This window comes from Panthera leo, chromosome B3 (genome assembly GCF_018350215.1).
Source record: "Panthera leo isolate Ple1 chromosome B3, P.leo_Ple1_pat1.1, whole genome shotgun sequence".
In the NCBI taxonomy this organism is placed as follows: Eukaryota; Metazoa; Chordata; class Mammalia; order Carnivora; family Felidae; genus Panthera; species Panthera leo.
Genome location: NC_056684.1, coordinates 42,793,450 through 42,811,287, shown reverse-complemented (window position 1 = coordinate 42,811,287; position 17,838 = coordinate 42,793,450). Strand labels below are relative to the sequence as shown.

The following is a 17,838-nucleotide window of genomic DNA, read 5'->3' as shown; positions in this document are numbered from 1 at the left end:
CTACCCCCAGTGTGGTGTCACACAACAGGGAGGGATCTCACCACAGATGCTTCTCTTGGAGGAGTGATGACTTGGTACTCCCCATGGGCCACCTCTGCCCCTGGGATCTGCACTAGAGAGAGGAGCCCCCAGAAGGTCTGGCTTGGAAAACCAACAGTGCTGACCTCCAGAGGCCCCAAAGTGCTGTAGGAAACTGAGATTGCCCTCTTAAAGGGCTTGCCCCAAGATCCAGTGAAAAAACTGGCAGTGTGAAAAACACCTAGACTACACATGAGGGGAATTCACTTGCTGATCTGGGTACACTGGCTGAAGGAGCAAGGGACATCTGAAACACTCCTGGGAGGCTGACATGCTGGCAGCTACCACTGTTGAACTTTCCACATAGCCTACTAGCATAGACAGGGGAGTCCGGATATGGCACTCTCCCAGAGCCTTGCTGGGATGAGCGGGGGAACAGTCAAGGCACTTGCTGAAGCTGCCGTGCACTGGCAATTGCAGTGCTCCCTTGCATCCTGGCTGGACCAGAGAGCAGAACTGTGGTGGAGTTCTCCCACTCCCTGGCTCACATTCGCAAGCACAGGCAGTTGCAACACACCCGTGGCTGGAACTAGTGAGTGATCCTGGCATTTTCCCACTCCCAGCCTAAAGTTGGTACACAGACACACAAGACACTAGCCTATTTCACTGTTGAAGCCCATGGGCACACACGGTCAAGACATTTTCCCACTGCCTTTCTGAAGCCAGGGAGTCTGCTCTGCCTCCTACACTCACCAACTGTCTTCCTAAAGCCAGCAGCCACGTGCAATCCAGAAAGAGAACATGCCTTGATGCGCTGGCCCTGCTAGTCACGAGAGTTGGTGTTCCAGAGCTCCAGAGGACCATAACAAGCCGAAAAACAGTTCTTGGCAGGTCAACACCCCCAGGGCACTGCACAGACAGCAGACTGAAGCACAACCTCAGTCTTCCTATGACAAAGGCCTATTTACTCAGCCTTGAGTATCAGCCTGAGGGACAGGATTAGTTTCCCACATATCTAGAGACTAAGAAGGTGCTTTCAGGGTACAAAAGCAGGGAGACACCATCCTTGCACATCCCCGTTGGCCTCATTACAGCTAAACAAGACTTGTGAGAAAGGAGTTCATACATTCATTTACATACCAATACAATATGCCAATTTCTGCAGCTGGTGCTCAGATGTCCTAGAGCCCTGAGTAGGGATTATGATTGCAGTCCCATAGGACTATATACATTTGCATACTTTAAAAGCACTTGCCTGAGGGTCTGGCTTCTAATCAGCCTGAAACTAGGTGCTGAATAATATTCCTCCCCTTGGATCACTGACAGATCTTGGCACACCCTCAACAATGGGGGCATACCAATAATAACTCAGGTGTTTTAGACAACCACAAAGGTTCAGAAGACAACCACAAGCTAGGACAAGGTTGAACAAGAAGAATCATCACCTAAACAAGGTTACCATTCAAGACTAAAAAGACTGCCTGTTTCACCAAATAGAAACAAACAGAAAATCAAATAAAATGAGGAAACAAATATTTTCAAACAAGAGAATAAGACAAAACCTGAGAAAAACACCTTAATGATATGGAGTTAAGCAATCTACCTGATAAAGAATTAAAGTTATGATCATAAAGACACTCACTGAAACTCAGGAAAAGAATGGATGAGGACAGTGAGAATTTCAACAAGGAGATATAAAATATAAGACAGTACAAACAGAAGCCAGAGAACTAAAGATATGATAACTGAAATGAAAAATACACTGGAGGGGTTCTACAGCAGACTGGATGAAGGAGAACAGATTGGTGAGCAGGAAAATAAAGCAACAGAACTTACCAAGACAGAGCAAAAACAACATTAAAAATTTTTTTTAAATGAAGGTATCTTAAGGGACAAAGACAAACAGAAGAACATTAAGAACATTACAGAGGTCTTAGAAGAGAAGAGAGAGGAAAGTAGCAGACAACATTTTGAAGAAATAATGCCTGAAAACTTCCCTAACCTCAAGAAGGAAACAGACATCCAGGTCGAGGAGGCATGAAAATTACCAAAAAGGATGAACACAAGGAGCACTACACCAAGCCTTATTATAATTAAAATGTCAATATTAAAGAGAAAATCTTAAAAGCAGCAAGACAAAAACAACTTGCTACATTCAAGGGAAACCTTATAAAGCTATTGGCAGATTTCTCAGAAGAAACTTTACTAGCCAGAAGGGAGTAGCATGACACATTCAAAGTACTAAAAAATTTTTCCAACCCAGAATACTTTACCAAGCAAGATTATCATTCAAATAGGAGAAAGTGTTTTTCAAACAAGCAAAAACTAAAGGAGCTCATAACCACTAAACCAGCTTTATGAGAATACTAAAAAGCCTTCTTTAAGATGAATAAAAAGGGCACTAATAAAAAGAAAACATATGAGAGTAAAAATCTCATTGGAAAAGGTAAACATAGAGTAGAGGTAGTGGATTAATCACTTATAAAACTACTAAAAATGTCAAAAAACAAAAGTAGTAAAATTAACTGAAACTATAATAATTACTTAAAAGATACATTAAAAAAAGATGTAAAAGGTGACATCAAAAACATAAATTCTGTTCGGGGGGGGAATGTAGAGTTTTGGATACGTTCAAAGTAAGTGGTTATCTATTTAAAATAGACTCTTACATACAAAGGATAGGGTATGTAAACCTCACAGTAAGTACAAAGCAAAAACATATAGTAAATACACAAAAGAAAGGAATCTAGACATAACATGAAAGAAAGTCATCTAATACAAAGGAATTGAGAAGGAAATGAAGGAACAGAGAAACTACAAAACAACCTGAAAACAATTAATAAAAGAGCAATAAAGTATATACCTATCTATCAATAATTTCTTTAAATTCATGGACTAAATTCTCCATTTAAAAGACAGAGTAGCTGAATGGATAAAAAAACGACCTAGAAGAGATTCACTTCTGAAGTAAGGACACACAGAAAGAGTGTGAAGGGATGGAAAAAGATGTTCCACGCAAATGGAAACGAAAAGAACACTGGAACAGTTATATCCTACAAAATTGACCTTAAAACAAAACTGTAATAAAAGACAAAAAAGACAACTATATAATGATAAAAGGATCAATAAAGCAAGGTAGGATGTTTATAAATAAATGCACCCAACATAAGAGCACCTAAATATAGATAGCAAATATTAACAGACCTCAAGGAAGAAGTTGACAGTAATACAGTAATAGTAGGAGACTTTAACACTTGACTTACATCAATGGACAGATCACCTAGACAAAAAAATCAACAAGGAAGCACTGCTCTTAACACATTAGATCTGATGGACTTAACAGATACATACAGAACATTCCACCCAAAAGCAAAAGAATGCACATTCTTCTCCAGTGACCATGGAACATTCTCCAGGATAGATGACATATTAGGTCAAAAAAAAAAAACTCTCAAAAATTTAAGAAGACTGAAATCAGGGGCACGTGGGTGGCTCAGCCGATTAAGCATCTGATTCTTGATTTCAGCTCAGGTCATGATCTCGAAGTTCATTAGTTCAAGCCCCGCATCAGGCTCTGTGCTGATGGTGTGGGAATCCCTGCTTGGGATTCTTTCTCCCTCACTCTCTCTCCGACCCTCCCCTGCTCACACTCTCTCTCTCAAAATAAATAAGTAAACTTAAAAAAAAAAAGAAGACTGAAATCATACCAAGCATCTTTTCCAACCACAATGGTACAAAACTAGAAATAATTATAAGAAAACTAGAAAAACCATAGAAATGTGAAGATTAAACAACATGCTACTGAAAAACCAATGGGTCATCAAAAAATCAAAAGAAACAAAAACAAAATACCCAGAGACAAGCGAAAACAGAAATACAACATACCAAAATCTAAAGAATGCAGCAAAATCAATTCTAAGAGGGAAGCTCATAACAATACAAGCCTACCTCAAGAAACAAGAGAAATCTTAAATAAACACCTTAACTGTATACCTAAAGGAACGAAGAGAAGAACAAACAAAACCCAAAGTTAGTAGAAAATGGGAATGATAAAAATCAGAGAGTAAATAAATGAAACAGAGACTTAAAACGAATTAAAAAGATCAATGAGGGGCACATGGGTGGCTCAGTCGGTTGAGCATCCAACTTTGGCTCAGGTCATGATCCCACAGTTGACAAGCTCGAGCCCCACGTCAGGCTCTGTGCTGACAGCTCAGAGCCTGGAGCCTGCTTCTGATTCTGTGTATCCCTCTCTCTTTGCCTCTCCCTCACTCATGTTGTGTCTCTCTCTGTCTCAAAAAGAAATAAACAACAACAAAAAAAAGATCAATGAAACTATAAGATTGTTTTTTGAAAAGATAAACAAAAGTGATAAAACTCTATCCAGACGTATCAAGAAAAAAAGACAGGGTCCAAATAAACTAGCAGTGAAAGAGAAGCTATAACTGACACAATAGAAATACAAAGGTTCATAAGAGACTACTATAAATAATTACAGGCCAACAAATCAGGCAATCTAGAAAAAATGGAACAATTCCTAGAAATACACAACCTTTGAAGAATGAATCACAAAGAAATAGAAAATTTGAATACACTGACTACAAGTAATGAAAATGAATCAGTAACTTAAAAATTCCCCCCAAACCAAAAGCCCATGGCCAGATGGCTTCACAGGTTAATTCTGCCAAACATTTAAAGAAGAATTAGTACCTATCTTTCTTGAATTATTCCAAGAAATGAAAAAGGAAGGAACACTTCCAAACTCATTTCACAAGGGCAGCATTACCCTAATACCAAAACCAGAAAAGTACACTACAAAAATTAATAAAAAAAACTACAAGCAATATCCCTGATGAACATAGATACAAATCCCTAACAAAATATTAGTAAACCAAATTCAACAATACATTAAAGGCTCATAAACCATGTTTAAGTGGAATATATTCCAGGGATGCAAGGATGGTTCAACATCCACAAATCAATCAACATCATATATCACATTAAGAAAATGATGGATAAAAATCACAATCATCTCAACAGATGCAGAAAAAAGCATTTGACAAAATTCAACATCCATTTATGATAAAAACTCACAAACCAGATATACAGGGAACATACTTCAACATAATAAAGATCATATAGGACAGACCCGCAGGTAATATCATACTCATTGGTAAAAAGCTAAAAGCTTTTTCTCCAAATCAGACACAAGACAAGGATGCTCACTGTCTCCACTTCTATTCAACATAATACTGGAAGTCCCAGCCATAGCATTTAGGCAAGAGAAAGAAATAAAAGTAATCCAAATTGAAAAGGAAGAAGTAAAACTGTCACACTATTTGCAGATGACATGATACTATATATAGAAAACTCTAGGGGCGCCTGGGTGGCGCAGTCGGTTAAGCGTCCGACTTCAGCCAGGTCACGATCTCGCGATCCGTGAGTTCGAGCCCTGCGTCAGGCTCTGGGCTGATGGCTCGGAGCCTGGAGCCTGTTTCCGATTCTGTGTCTCCCTCTCTCTCTCTGCCCCTCCCCGTTCATGCTCTGTCTCTCTCTGTCCCAAAAATAAATAAAAAAAAAAAAAAAAAAAAAAAAGAAAACTCTAAAGATTCTACAAAAACATTGTTAGAAATAATACATGAATTCAGTAAAGCTTCAGGATACAAAATTAATGTACAAAAAAATCTGTTGTGTTTCCCTACAATAATAACATACCATCAGAAAGCCAAATCAAGGAAACAATCCTATTTACAATCACATCAAAAAGAACAAAATACTTGTCCACTGATAAAACAAATTGAAGGAGACACAAATAAATAGGAAGATATTTGATGCCCATGAATTGGAATAATTAACGTTACTACTCAAAGCAATCTACAGATTCCATGTAATCCCTACCTAAATTCCAATGGCATTTTTCAGAGGTCTAGAACAAATAATTCTAAAATTTCTATGGGAACACTAAAGATCCCAAATAGCCATAACAATCTTAAGAAAGAGCAAAGCCAAAGGTGTCATGATCCCTACTTTCAAACTATACTACAAAGCTATAGTCATCAAAACAGTATGATATTGGACGTAAAACCAGACACATAAATCATAAACCAGCAATAAGCCCATGCATATATGATCAACTAATATTACAAAAAAGATGCAAGAATATACAATGGGGAAAGGACAGCCTCTTCAATAAATGGTGCTGGGAAAACTGGACAGCTACATGTAAAAGAATGAAAGTCAACCACTATCTTGCATTATATACAAAAATGAACTCAAAATGGATGAAAGTCTTGAATATGAGATGAATATGAGGCCCAAAACCATAAGGCTCCTAAAAAAAACCCATAGGCATTAAGCTCCTTAACATCAGTCTTAAAGGCGTTTCCATATATCTGACTCTAAAAGCCAAGACAACAGAAGGAAAAATAAACAAATGGAACTATATCAACTAAAAAGCTTCTGCATAGAAAAAAAAAAACCATCATTAAAATGAAAAAGTGGGGTGTCTGGGTGGCTCAGTCAGTTAAACATCCGACTTTGACTCAGGTCATGATCTCACGGTTCATGGGTTTGAGCCCTGCCTCGGGCTCTGTGCTGACAGCTCAGAGCCTAGAGCCTGCTTCAGCCTCTGTGTCTCCCTCTCTCTCTGCTCCTGCCCAGCTTGTACTCTGTCACTCTCTCTTTCTCTCTCTCTCAAAAATAAATAAAATATTTTTAAAAAATTTAATGAAAAAGCAAACTACTGAATGGAAAAAGATATTTGCAAATCCTATAACTGATAAGCAGTTAATATCAAAATATATACAGAACTCATAGAATCCAGTAACAAAAAAACAATCTGGTTAAAAAACAGGAAGAGGATACGAATAGACATTCTTCCAGTGAAGACACAGAAATGACCAACAAGCACACGAAAAGATGCTCAACATCACTAATCATCAGGGAAATGCAAATCAAAATCACAGTGAGGTATCACTTCACACCTCTCAGAATGGCTATTACCCAAAAGACTAGAAACAACTAATATTGGCAAGGATGTGGAGAAAAGGGAACCCTTGGGCCCTACTGGTAGGAATATAAACTAGCCACTATGGAAAATAGTATGGAGGTTCCTAAAAATATATAGAGCTAACATATGATTAGCTACTGCTTATCCCCTACTGCTTATCTATCCAAAGAAAACAAAAACACTTACGCTAAATGATATAAGTCAGAGAAAGACAAACACAGCATGATTTTACTGATATGTAGACTCTAAAAAGCCAAACAGAACAAAACTAAAAACCAGGCTCATAGAAACAGAGAGCAGATTGGTGGTTCCCAGACGGGAAGGGGGATTAGGGATGTGAAATGGGTGTAAGGGATTAATAAATTCAAACTTGTAGTTATAATATAAGTAAGTCATGGACATACAATGTACAGTATGGAAAATACAGTCAATAATACTATATTAACTTTGTAAAGTGACAGATGAGAACTATACTTATTGTAGTGACTATTTCTGCAATGTAAATAAATGTTGAATTACTATGTTATATACCCTAAACTAATAATGTATATCATATATATATATACATATATGGTGTATATATATATATGTATATATATGTATATGCATATATGTATATATGTGTGTGTGTATAAATATATATATTTTTTGTATACACACACACACACACACACAATAACACTTAACTGAAGATTAAATTCTGCTAAATAATGAACATATTTTTGGACATCTCATTGAAATTGTTCTTACACCAACCACTCAAAAATTTCACGTATCTTATTGATTTATCCTAAGAAAGTCTTCAGAGTCTAAAATTTCAATAACGAGTATTTTTCACTCACACACTTACATTCATTGATTCAAGGTGTCCTTTAATTTCTACAACAGGTACTTTGTGATACCAAGATGCAGCCAGATTCCGGTTTACAAAAAATTCCAAGTTAATTGGGTGTAAGAGCTGAACATCAGGATGGGAGATGCCTGGCTGGATCACTGTCCTAATGAAAAATATAACTGATATAAATGCATAAACACAGGAGGGAAATGCAACCTATCATTAAAAAGACATTGAAATCAAAAGTCACTGCTCTCAATAGTGATTTGAACCCATGCTAGTTTTTTCTAATCTCAATCTATAATTCACTTTAGGGAAAGAGTCAAATACATGATATACAATGACCCATTAAGAAAACCTTTTTCTTCAAACATTAGGTCACACATGGATTAAATTTTAAAAAGATATTCATAATGTTGAATACATGGAGTAGTCATCAAATATAGTTGTACAAAGACTAATATATGCATTGGTACAGAGATTAAAGAAAAAAATGGCAAGATGAACAATTAGCATTTTCTGAAGAGTTTGATAAAGCTCTTCTCCAGGATTATTTTCTGGACTTGCCTTGTAATTTTCCTTTTTTATTAAGTTAATTAAATCTCCTTGGATAGGGTAGAAATTATTTTAAAATGTATTATATATAGATTTTCATGGGTCATCTGGTGGGAGCTCTACAGATACATCATTATGTATGCAGTATTCTGCCAAAAATACATAAGTTCAATTAAATCATGAAGAATCACTCAGACAAAACCAAATTAAAAGACATTCCATGAAACAACTAGATTGTACTCTTCAAAACTGTCTCATCATGAAACACTAAGAAAGACTAAAGAACTATTCCAGAGCAAGTAAGTACTAGTAATATAGAAATCCCCCTCAGTAGTACAGGATACAATTAAATGCCATCCATACGTGACCCTTGATCGAGGGGAAAAATTACTATAATGGACACTATTGGAACAACTAGTAAGATTTGAATACTGACTCCATATTAGACGTTATTGCTGTATCCGTGTTAAATTTCCAGAATTTGAAAACTGCATTATGTAAAAGGATGTGTGTCCTTGTTCTTAGGGGACACATGCTAAAGCATTTAGAGCAAGGGGTTAAGAGCAAAGTCTATACTCATGGTTCAGCAAAAAATGTTTTAACTTCCCATTATAAAGTAAGTAAGTCCTGGGAATGTAATGTATAGCAAGGTGACTAGTTAAAAATACTGTATTGTATATTTGAAAGTGGTTAAGAAAGTAGATCTTAAAAGTTCTCATCACAAGAAAAAAAAATTGTAAGTATGTGTGGTGACAAATGTTAGACTTATTGTGATGATCATTTCACAATATACACAAATACTGAATCATGTTATATACCTGAAAGCAAGACAATATGTCAATTTTATCTCAACTTAAAAATTAAATTAAAAAGAGGTTTTAGGGGCGCCTGGGTGGCTCAGTCTGCTAAGCGGCAGACTTTGGCTCAAGTCATGATTTCATGGTTCATGGGTTCAAGTCCCGCATCAAGCTCTGTGCTAACAGCTCAGAGCTGTCAGCTTCAGATTCTGTGTCTCCCTCTCTCTCTGCCCCTCCCCCGCTTGAACTCTGTCCGTCCATCTCTCTCTCTCTCCCACTCTCTCAAAAATAAACATTAAACAAATTTTTTAAACATGTTTTAAGTAATAATATGCAGACATACATAGTTAAAGCAAATGTAAACAACTGGTAAACCCAGGTAAAGGATAATATTGGTATCATCATGGTAATATTTTTGGAATTTTTCTGTAACTGTGGAATTTTTCAAAATAAAAAGTTGATTAAAAATTAAAGTATTCTGGGGGCGCCTGGGTGGCTCAGTCAACTGAGCTTCCAACTTCAGCTCAGGTCATGATCTCTCAGTTTGTGGGTTCAAGCCCCACGTCAGGCTCTTTGCTGACGCTCGGAACCTGGAGCCTGCTTCGGATTCTGTGTCTCCCCTTCTCTCTGCCCCTCACCCACTTGCACTCTGTCTCTCTCTCACTCTCTCAAAAATAAATAAATATTAAAAACCTTTTTAAAAAGTAAATAAAAGTAAAGTATTCTGTGCAACCGAAGCATGTTGGGTATGAATTTCAATGGCTACAAAATTCACGGAAAACATTAAATAACTCTTCAATCCATAATTATTCAAAGAGAATATACCTAGAAAGCTTAAGCTCTGTTAGCTGCACATCCATTCTATCAATTACTGGAGGGTTTAAATAGTCTTCCCCAGACACCAGACTAAACTGGTTTTGAACTCTGATGAGCCCAAGATCTACCACCACTGCATTAGTGGAAATAGAAGACTGTGGGATGACTATAACTGGTGCTTTCAGATCAATATTGAGAGAAACACGAAAACTCCTCTGGGCAAGATCTTTCACACTTCTGGCAGCCTTTTCTGCAGCCTGAACAGTGGCAGCACTCAGAGCCTCTTTGGCTGTCTGGAAATTGTTGAGGAAGTTCTGTGGACACCAAGTATAAAAGGAGAAAAACAGAGGACAAGCACATCATTAATAACACCATCTTCTTTATTTCTGTGCTATTTATTTCCTATACATTTTTCAATTGAGTCTCATTTATCTAGAATTAGGAAAAAAATCACTGATCATCCATCCATATTTATGAGCTACCTGAAAAGGGCTAATGTTATATGGCTGAAGAACAGAGTGGGGCGGGGGCGGAGGATATTTTTAGTATTTTTTTACTTGAAAATTTGGTTTCAAGTAAAATTCATGTTCTAGCAAAAATAATTCCAGTTCTAGACAAATTAAATGACTCAGATTTCAACTATTAAAGAGAGGTTTTAACCTCTATATTAATATATAAATACCATCTATAATCAAAACAATGTACATCCTAAAATCCAAAATTTATAAGATCTGAAATCAAAACTATCAGACTTAAGTATTTCTAAGTTGAAAATCAACATATAAATAGTGACTTTTACCAGAAATGACATGAGGAATTTATGAAGATAAACAATCTGAATACAGCCAACATTCAGTGATACCACACCATCCACTTTGGACATGTCAGTATAGGAATCTCCCTCAGTGGCATCAGGATACAAATCCAAGTTAAAATGAAAAACTTCATTTCCCATTATTGACACAGCCTGAAAAGCAGAGATTAGAATGTATTCTGTTCAAGAGGGTAATGACAAAGTCTCATTTAAAAAAGGGCTTATATTTGGAGGGTATTTGTTGGGATGAGCACTGGGTGCTATATGTAAGTGACAAATGACTGGATTCTACTCCTAAACCTAAGACTACACTGTATGTTAACTCGGTTGAGACTAAAAATAAATAAATAAATAAATAAACAAACAAAACAAACAAACAAAAGGGCTTATATTTATAATCATTAGAGAAACAAACATTTGTGTATCAAAATATATTTCATTAATATTTCTTAAAATATATTTAAAAATAAAATCTCATACTCAATTATCAAAACATATTAGCTATCTATTTACTACACCTACTTTTTTATGAACTGTCTTAGGATCAACATCTGTGACAATAATATTTTCCAGTCTGGCAAACAGTGACTGTTTTCTTGACTGAAGACAAAGAGAAGAATCAAGGCCTGGAAAAAAAAATTATATTATTATAATTTCTAAAGACCTACCATAAGAAGACCTCAAGATGTTTCTTTTTATTGCATAATTTCATTTTGGGGTGATTTTTAAAAACTTAACATTTATTTATTATTGAGAGACAGAGAGAGCATAAGCATGCTAGGGGCAGAGAGGTGGGGGAGACACAGAATCTGAAGCAGGCTCCAGGCTCTGAGCTGTCAGCACAGAGCCTGACGCGGGGCTCAAACTCACGAACTGTGAGATCGTGACCTGAGCCGAAGTCGGTCGCTTAACCGACTGAGACACCCAGGCGCCCCTGGGGTGATTTTTTTTTTTAATTAACTGTGCTTGAACTCCCAAGTGATAAATTAGTTAGTTGCAATGTTATATATTTTCAGTGTTATAAACAATGAAACCAATACATTCATTATAAATCAATTATCTGAATTTTCAACCTTCTGAAAAAAACTACACCTAGAGCAAACAGATTATCTTGGGATTTTAGGAAATCTTTTATATCTTATATCCAGTCATTCATATGGAAGCTATAAGTTTCATGAATCAAATGTAGACTAAAGGTAATTGTCAGCTTGGAAAGGCCAAAGAAAAAAACTAATTTTTTTCATTTTTAAGTTATTCAAGAATTTCATTAAACATTCTTTACCGTTATCAGATCATAGTGAGCTGGTAAAAACAGAGTCTTATCAGTTTCAGCAGCTTTTGCCTAAAAGAACATACTGGACTCATAGACAGGCTTTCTCTTCATCATAAGGTTCTTTTGCATTTGTACCAAGATAAAGCATATTCATAGACCTTGACCTGAAAATCGGACCCACATTCCAGCCCATTGATAGCATCTCTACATGGACATTAGGATCCCTTTTCACCTCTGAGACAACTCCGAGAGATTCAAAACACCAGTATTGTCATTCAATTTGATGGTCAGATTCTAACCAAGATCTACATCCCAAAGAGCTAAGAAAATATACAATTCAATTATGTCATAAAAAAATTATCCAGTTTTCACAGCTCAGAGCCCTCCATTTGTATACTCTTTACCATTAAAAAAAGCTTCTCTTTTAAAAAATTCTTAATAGTATGTGAACTTTTACCTTGAATCTTGATTTCAGCAATATTGTTCTTCTCATCACAAACAATGACACAGAAAGCATTCAACTTGGCAAATAGTCTGAAGTCAATAATGTCCCTGTCTTTAGAGGATACAATCACTAAAAATAAAACAAAGCATTCTATCACATGGGATTCGAGTAATTCAAACTCTATTAAGGTTTCTTGCTTGTATTAAGTGAACTATATTTCTGTTTTAAAAAATTATAAAATTCTCAAGCTCTTAAAGATTTCAAATACTCGTTTTGCTTTACATCTTCTGTACAGTTTGTATTTCTCATACTGAGATGTTACTTTCATAATGTACAAGCAAAAAAACCCATAAAATAAATAAGGACACTGAAACTCAGAGAAATTAAATAATGTGCCTATGGTCATATAATTTAAGTAGCAGAGGCAGGATTTTGAACTGAGTTGTTTCTGATTTAAAATCTGGGCTCTTAACCAACTACATGCTATCCCTGTACTGTTATCCCCAAGTCTCTGGGTCTTACTACCTTATTTGTAAAATGGGAAGGGAAGACTAACCCTTTGTGGAGCTCATTCAGGAGCCACTGAGAAGGCAGGAAAAGTTCAGTGTAAATACAGGTCTTCTTCCCTATTATCTACCTACAGCATTCACCACTACCACCAAAATAAGAAGAAAAACAGGTATTTTTTTAAAGCATCAGTATTAGTTATATTTGCCTTACACAGCAGTTACTCACATATGATTTTTTTTGAAGAAAAGCACAGAAGTGGGGAAAATGGCATGCAAATGACCGAACTTGATGATCTCTACGATTCCCATTTACCTCTAGAATTCTAATATGCTTGTTAACAACAATAAGTGTTTTTCATACCTTTCTGCACACCTGAATTTTTTTGTTGCTTTTCAGCTGAAATTTGTACTTCTTTGGTATCACTTCTTTGGTCATCTGATGGGATAATGGTTGTCAGGTAATTAATAGAAGACAGAAGAGCTTGTGTTTGCAGCAACAGATTTAAAGATGAAAAAGCCACCTAGAAATTTTTTAAAAAGAAAGTTAGTTTTCCAGGCCAATTATAACCTTAATTTCCATGATGGAACTGAAAGGCGTCTAGCTAGATTTACATCACTGCTTCCATAGCTTAGAAGGAACAGAGAGGAGATAAAGATTCACGACTCAGACTCCTTAAAGAGGAAATATATGGACAGTAAATTATACTCACACACATTGTGAGTTCCCACGAGTAACGTAATTATTCTGTTTCCCAAATATAATTAACAAGAAACCTATAATCTGCTTGTCATGGCCATCTTGATACTCATCACGTATAGGACTTTTGGATCTTCAATGGACTTTTTATTTTGATTACATAAAACTTTAAAGTTAGATCATGAAACTCGAAAATCACCATGTGTTAATACGATGTCGAGAAATGATTTCAAATGTGAAATTCAGAGATTTAAAAGTACAATTATTAAGTAAGTTCTCAGTTACTAAATTATCTTCCAAAACCACAATAATGCCCCTATCCTTTAAATATATATATACATGAATGTGTATAAATGTGTATGTGTATATGTGTATGTGTATAAATGTGTATGTGTGTGTATATACGAATGTACATTAAACTTTTGGGAAAAAAAGGGTTACATTTTTTAAAACAATGAATCCAGAAAGCTAAGATACCAACAAAAATTGCTTCAGTAATAATGTGGTTTTCTAACAGCAAATTAAAATTCTTTAAAAATCTTTGCTTATATAAAAGAATTTCCTTTTATTGCCTCAAAGCACTAAGTGGATATAAAAATTATAAAAAGGAAAGCTCAAGAGGGTACAAAAATGCTGATTCGAAGGGGCACATGCACCCCAATGTTTACAGCAGCACTATCAACAATTGTCAAATTATGGAAAGAACCCAATGTCCATCAACTGATGAATGGATAAAGAAGATGTGGTATATATACACAATGGAATACTACTCAGTGATGAAAAAAGAATGAAATCTTGCCATGTGCAACAACATGGATATAAACAGAGGGTATTATACTAAGCAAAATAAGTCAGAGAAAGATATATGATTTTACTCATGTGGAATTTGATAAAGACAACAGATGAACATAGGGGAAGTGTAGGAAAAGTAAGATAAAAACACAGAGGGAGGTAAACCATAGAGACTCTTAAATACAGAGAATTAACTGAGGATTGTTGAGGGGAAGCAGGTAGGGGATAGGTTAAATGGGTGATGGGCATCAAGAAGGGCACTTGTTGGGATGAGGACTGGGTGTCATATCCAAGAGATGAATTACTAGGGTTCTAGTCCTAAAGCCATGACAACACTGTACGTTAACTTGAATTTAAATTAAAAATAAATAAATAATTTTTAAAAAGGAAGGTTCACAATATTCCACAAATTCTCCCATCTCTCAAAAGTGTAACTTCAAACTCCTATCTCTGATTTTCTTTTTAAAATAATCCACAATTGGGGTGCCTGGGTGGCTCAGTCGGTTGAGCGTCCAACTTCGGCTCAGGTCATGATCTCACAGTTCATGAGTTCGAGCCCCGCGTCGGGCTCTGTGCTGACAGCTCAGAGCCTGGAGCCTGCTTCACATTCTGTGTCTCCCTCTCTCTCTGCCCCTTCCCTGCTCATGCTGTGTCTCTCTCTATCTCAAAAATAAATAAACATTAAAAAAAATTTTTTTTAAATAATCCACAACTACATCGTCTCCTCTTCCTCCATGTGACTACCTTAGTATGGCTTCAGATGTACTCAACACCTTCTTGTATTTCCCATACTTTCTCAGGTTTGCATTAAACAACAGTATCTAGTTTAATTTGTTGAAAACCTTGTTGGTTCTTTATAAATCAAAGTTCCACTGTCTATCGCATTCCTTGTTTTTAGAAATAATTAGGATGTGCTACAGGAAGTCAAAACACCAGCTCTATTATAATTAATGACAAACACAGAACATGGTAGGTATCTAGGAGATTTATAACTTTTACTGACTCTTGATTATTTCATCAAATTACCGACCCAGTCATTATTCCTCAAAGGATACTGAAGCCTTCCACAATAAGTTGTTTTCAAATAAGATATACCCTTTTAATAAAATTTCTTACCTTAAGTGTTTGTTCAGTTTTTTCAAACGTAGTTTGAAAACTAGGTCCATTCTTATCAGCCTAAAAAAAAGAATAGAAGTTCTGAAAAAAGATTTAAGACCAAAGTAAATAACTTATTTATGATCTCTAGTTTATTTTTTACATTTATTTAGAACTATAATTTTGTATATATTTAATTTTACTGTCATTGTTTTAAAGTGACATCCAAGTTATTTATTATAATCATGCAATTTTGTTCTCCTCTTCAAATATGAAAAACATGGCAACATGTACTTCTAGGAAACTACAACTAGAGACCAGAATTATAAACTCTGAAAGCTGTAAGGTTTAAAGGTCATCTAGTCCATCCATCACTTAATCTAACCCTTTATATCTTTGGAAGACTATTTTAGGTTATCTCCACTGAAAGAAACCTCATTTTCTTAGAAATTTAATCTTCAGAGAACTTGTGATTTAATTAGGCCTTGGTACTGAGTCAAAATTCTACCTCCCAACACAATTATCTATTGGTTCAAGTACTGTCTCTTGGGCACATCCATAGGAAATTCAGTTTTTCATCTTGTGAGAAGACTTCTGCCTAGACTAGCTTCTCTGCCTCCCTGATGCCACAAAGTCTTATGTTCTTTATGAGAGAATCAATCACATTATATTTTAATTGTTATCTAACTTGTCTGTCTGCCTACTAGTCCATAAGTTCCTTGAAAACAGGGCATGTTTTTCATCTCTGTATCCCAAGTGCCTAACAGAACCTGACAAAGGCATTCAATAAATGCTTGTTAAATGATTAAACAAATCAACTAATCTTGAATAAAGCTAAATACTCTTTACTTCCTTCAGCATTTCTCATACGATATCTTTTTGAATCCCTTCCTAATCCTGGTAGTTTTCTTCTGAACCCAATCAAATTTGACTCTATCCCTTGTGATATAGGATACTCAGCCAAATGTCACCTACATTAACAATGAACTTAGGTAGGTAAATATGCCCCAAGAGGCACAAGTTCATGCTACTTCATCCCAAGCTTCCATCTTTGGGGATAGGGAGTTTGGTGTCTTTTTCTTTTTAAAAAAAATTTTTTTTTAAGTTTATTACTTTTTGCAGAGAGAGAGAGAGACAGAGCATGGGCAGGGGAAGGGGCAGAGAGAGAGGGATGCACAGAATCAGAAGCAGGCTCCAGGCTCTGAGCTGTCAGCACAGAGCCCAAGGCAGGGCTCAAACCCACATACTGTGAGATCATGACCTGAGCTGAAGTTGGATGCTTAACTGACTGAGCCACCCAGGCACCCCGAGTTGGGTGTCTTTTTACTGGTCCTATTCTTCTACTTAAGTAAAAGAGAAAGTGTATAAATGAAAAGAGGAAAAATGGATATTCTTATGATTAAAATCTATGACACACATCTAGAGAATTTAGTAATCTGCTGTCATCTTTTTCCTTCCAGAGGACAATTTAGAGTATACAATAAATATGTAAACATTCTATGGCCCTTACCTTAATATATTCTACTTTTAAGAGATCTAATCCAGGTTTATCAGAAGAGCTAATCAAGTGAAGGGGCTTCTTTTTGGATCCTAGATTAAAGAAAAAGAAGAAAAGTGTTTCAAATAAATTGTTCTTTTTAAGACTGGAATTTTATTTATTTATTTATTTATTTATTTACTTACTTACTTACTTACTTATTTATTCATTTATTTAGTGCACTCCCCCACATGAGCGCAAGTGGGGGAGGCACAGAAAGAGGGAGAGAGAGAATCCCTAATAGGTACCGTGCTGTCAGCACAGAGCCCAACTTGGAGCTCAAACTCACAAACCGTTAAATCATGACCTAAGCCCAAATCAAAAGTCAGACACTTAACCAAGTGAGCCAGCCAGGCACCCCTAAGCTTGGAATTTTCTAGATCATTTTCTTAAAAAAAATATACTACTTAAGCTTTAAAAGCCTATCTGCACATATTTTTATGATTATTTAATATTAATATCACTGGTGTATAAATAGACCAATCCAAATACTTATCTTACCTTTAGCATCCAACCTACTTAAAAACATGCATATTTATTTTTATTTGATTTTACATCTATATTCAAAAATAATAAATATTTCTCTAGATATTTTTAAGGACATATGTGCATTTGTATGGCAGTAGAATGCTTACAAATTAAGAAA

General features: G+C 35.7%; 1 protein-coding gene across 1 annotated transcript in view; it reads right to left on the bottom strand.

Moving 5' to 3' along the window:
- Positions 1-17,838, bottom strand: part of VPS13C (vacuolar protein sorting 13 homolog C) — a 192,877-nt gene that overhangs the window by 92,984 nt on the left and 82,055 nt on the right. The window contains exons 27-34 of the mRNA XM_042941847.1: positions 17,166-17,245; positions 15,677-15,736; positions 13,433-13,592; positions 12,575-12,691; positions 11,367-11,470; positions 10,830-10,997; positions 10,040-10,344; positions 7,878-8,025 (exon numbers count right to left, since the gene is read on the bottom strand). Coding sequence (XP_042797781.1) covers positions 7,878-8,025; positions 10,040-10,344; positions 10,830-10,997; positions 11,367-11,470; positions 12,575-12,691; positions 13,433-13,592; positions 15,677-15,736; positions 17,166-17,245 — 1,142 coding nt within the window. The remainder of the gene's footprint in view (positions 1-7,877; positions 8,026-10,039; positions 10,345-10,829; positions 10,998-11,366; positions 11,471-12,574; positions 12,692-13,432; positions 13,593-15,676; positions 15,737-17,165; positions 17,246-17,838) is intronic.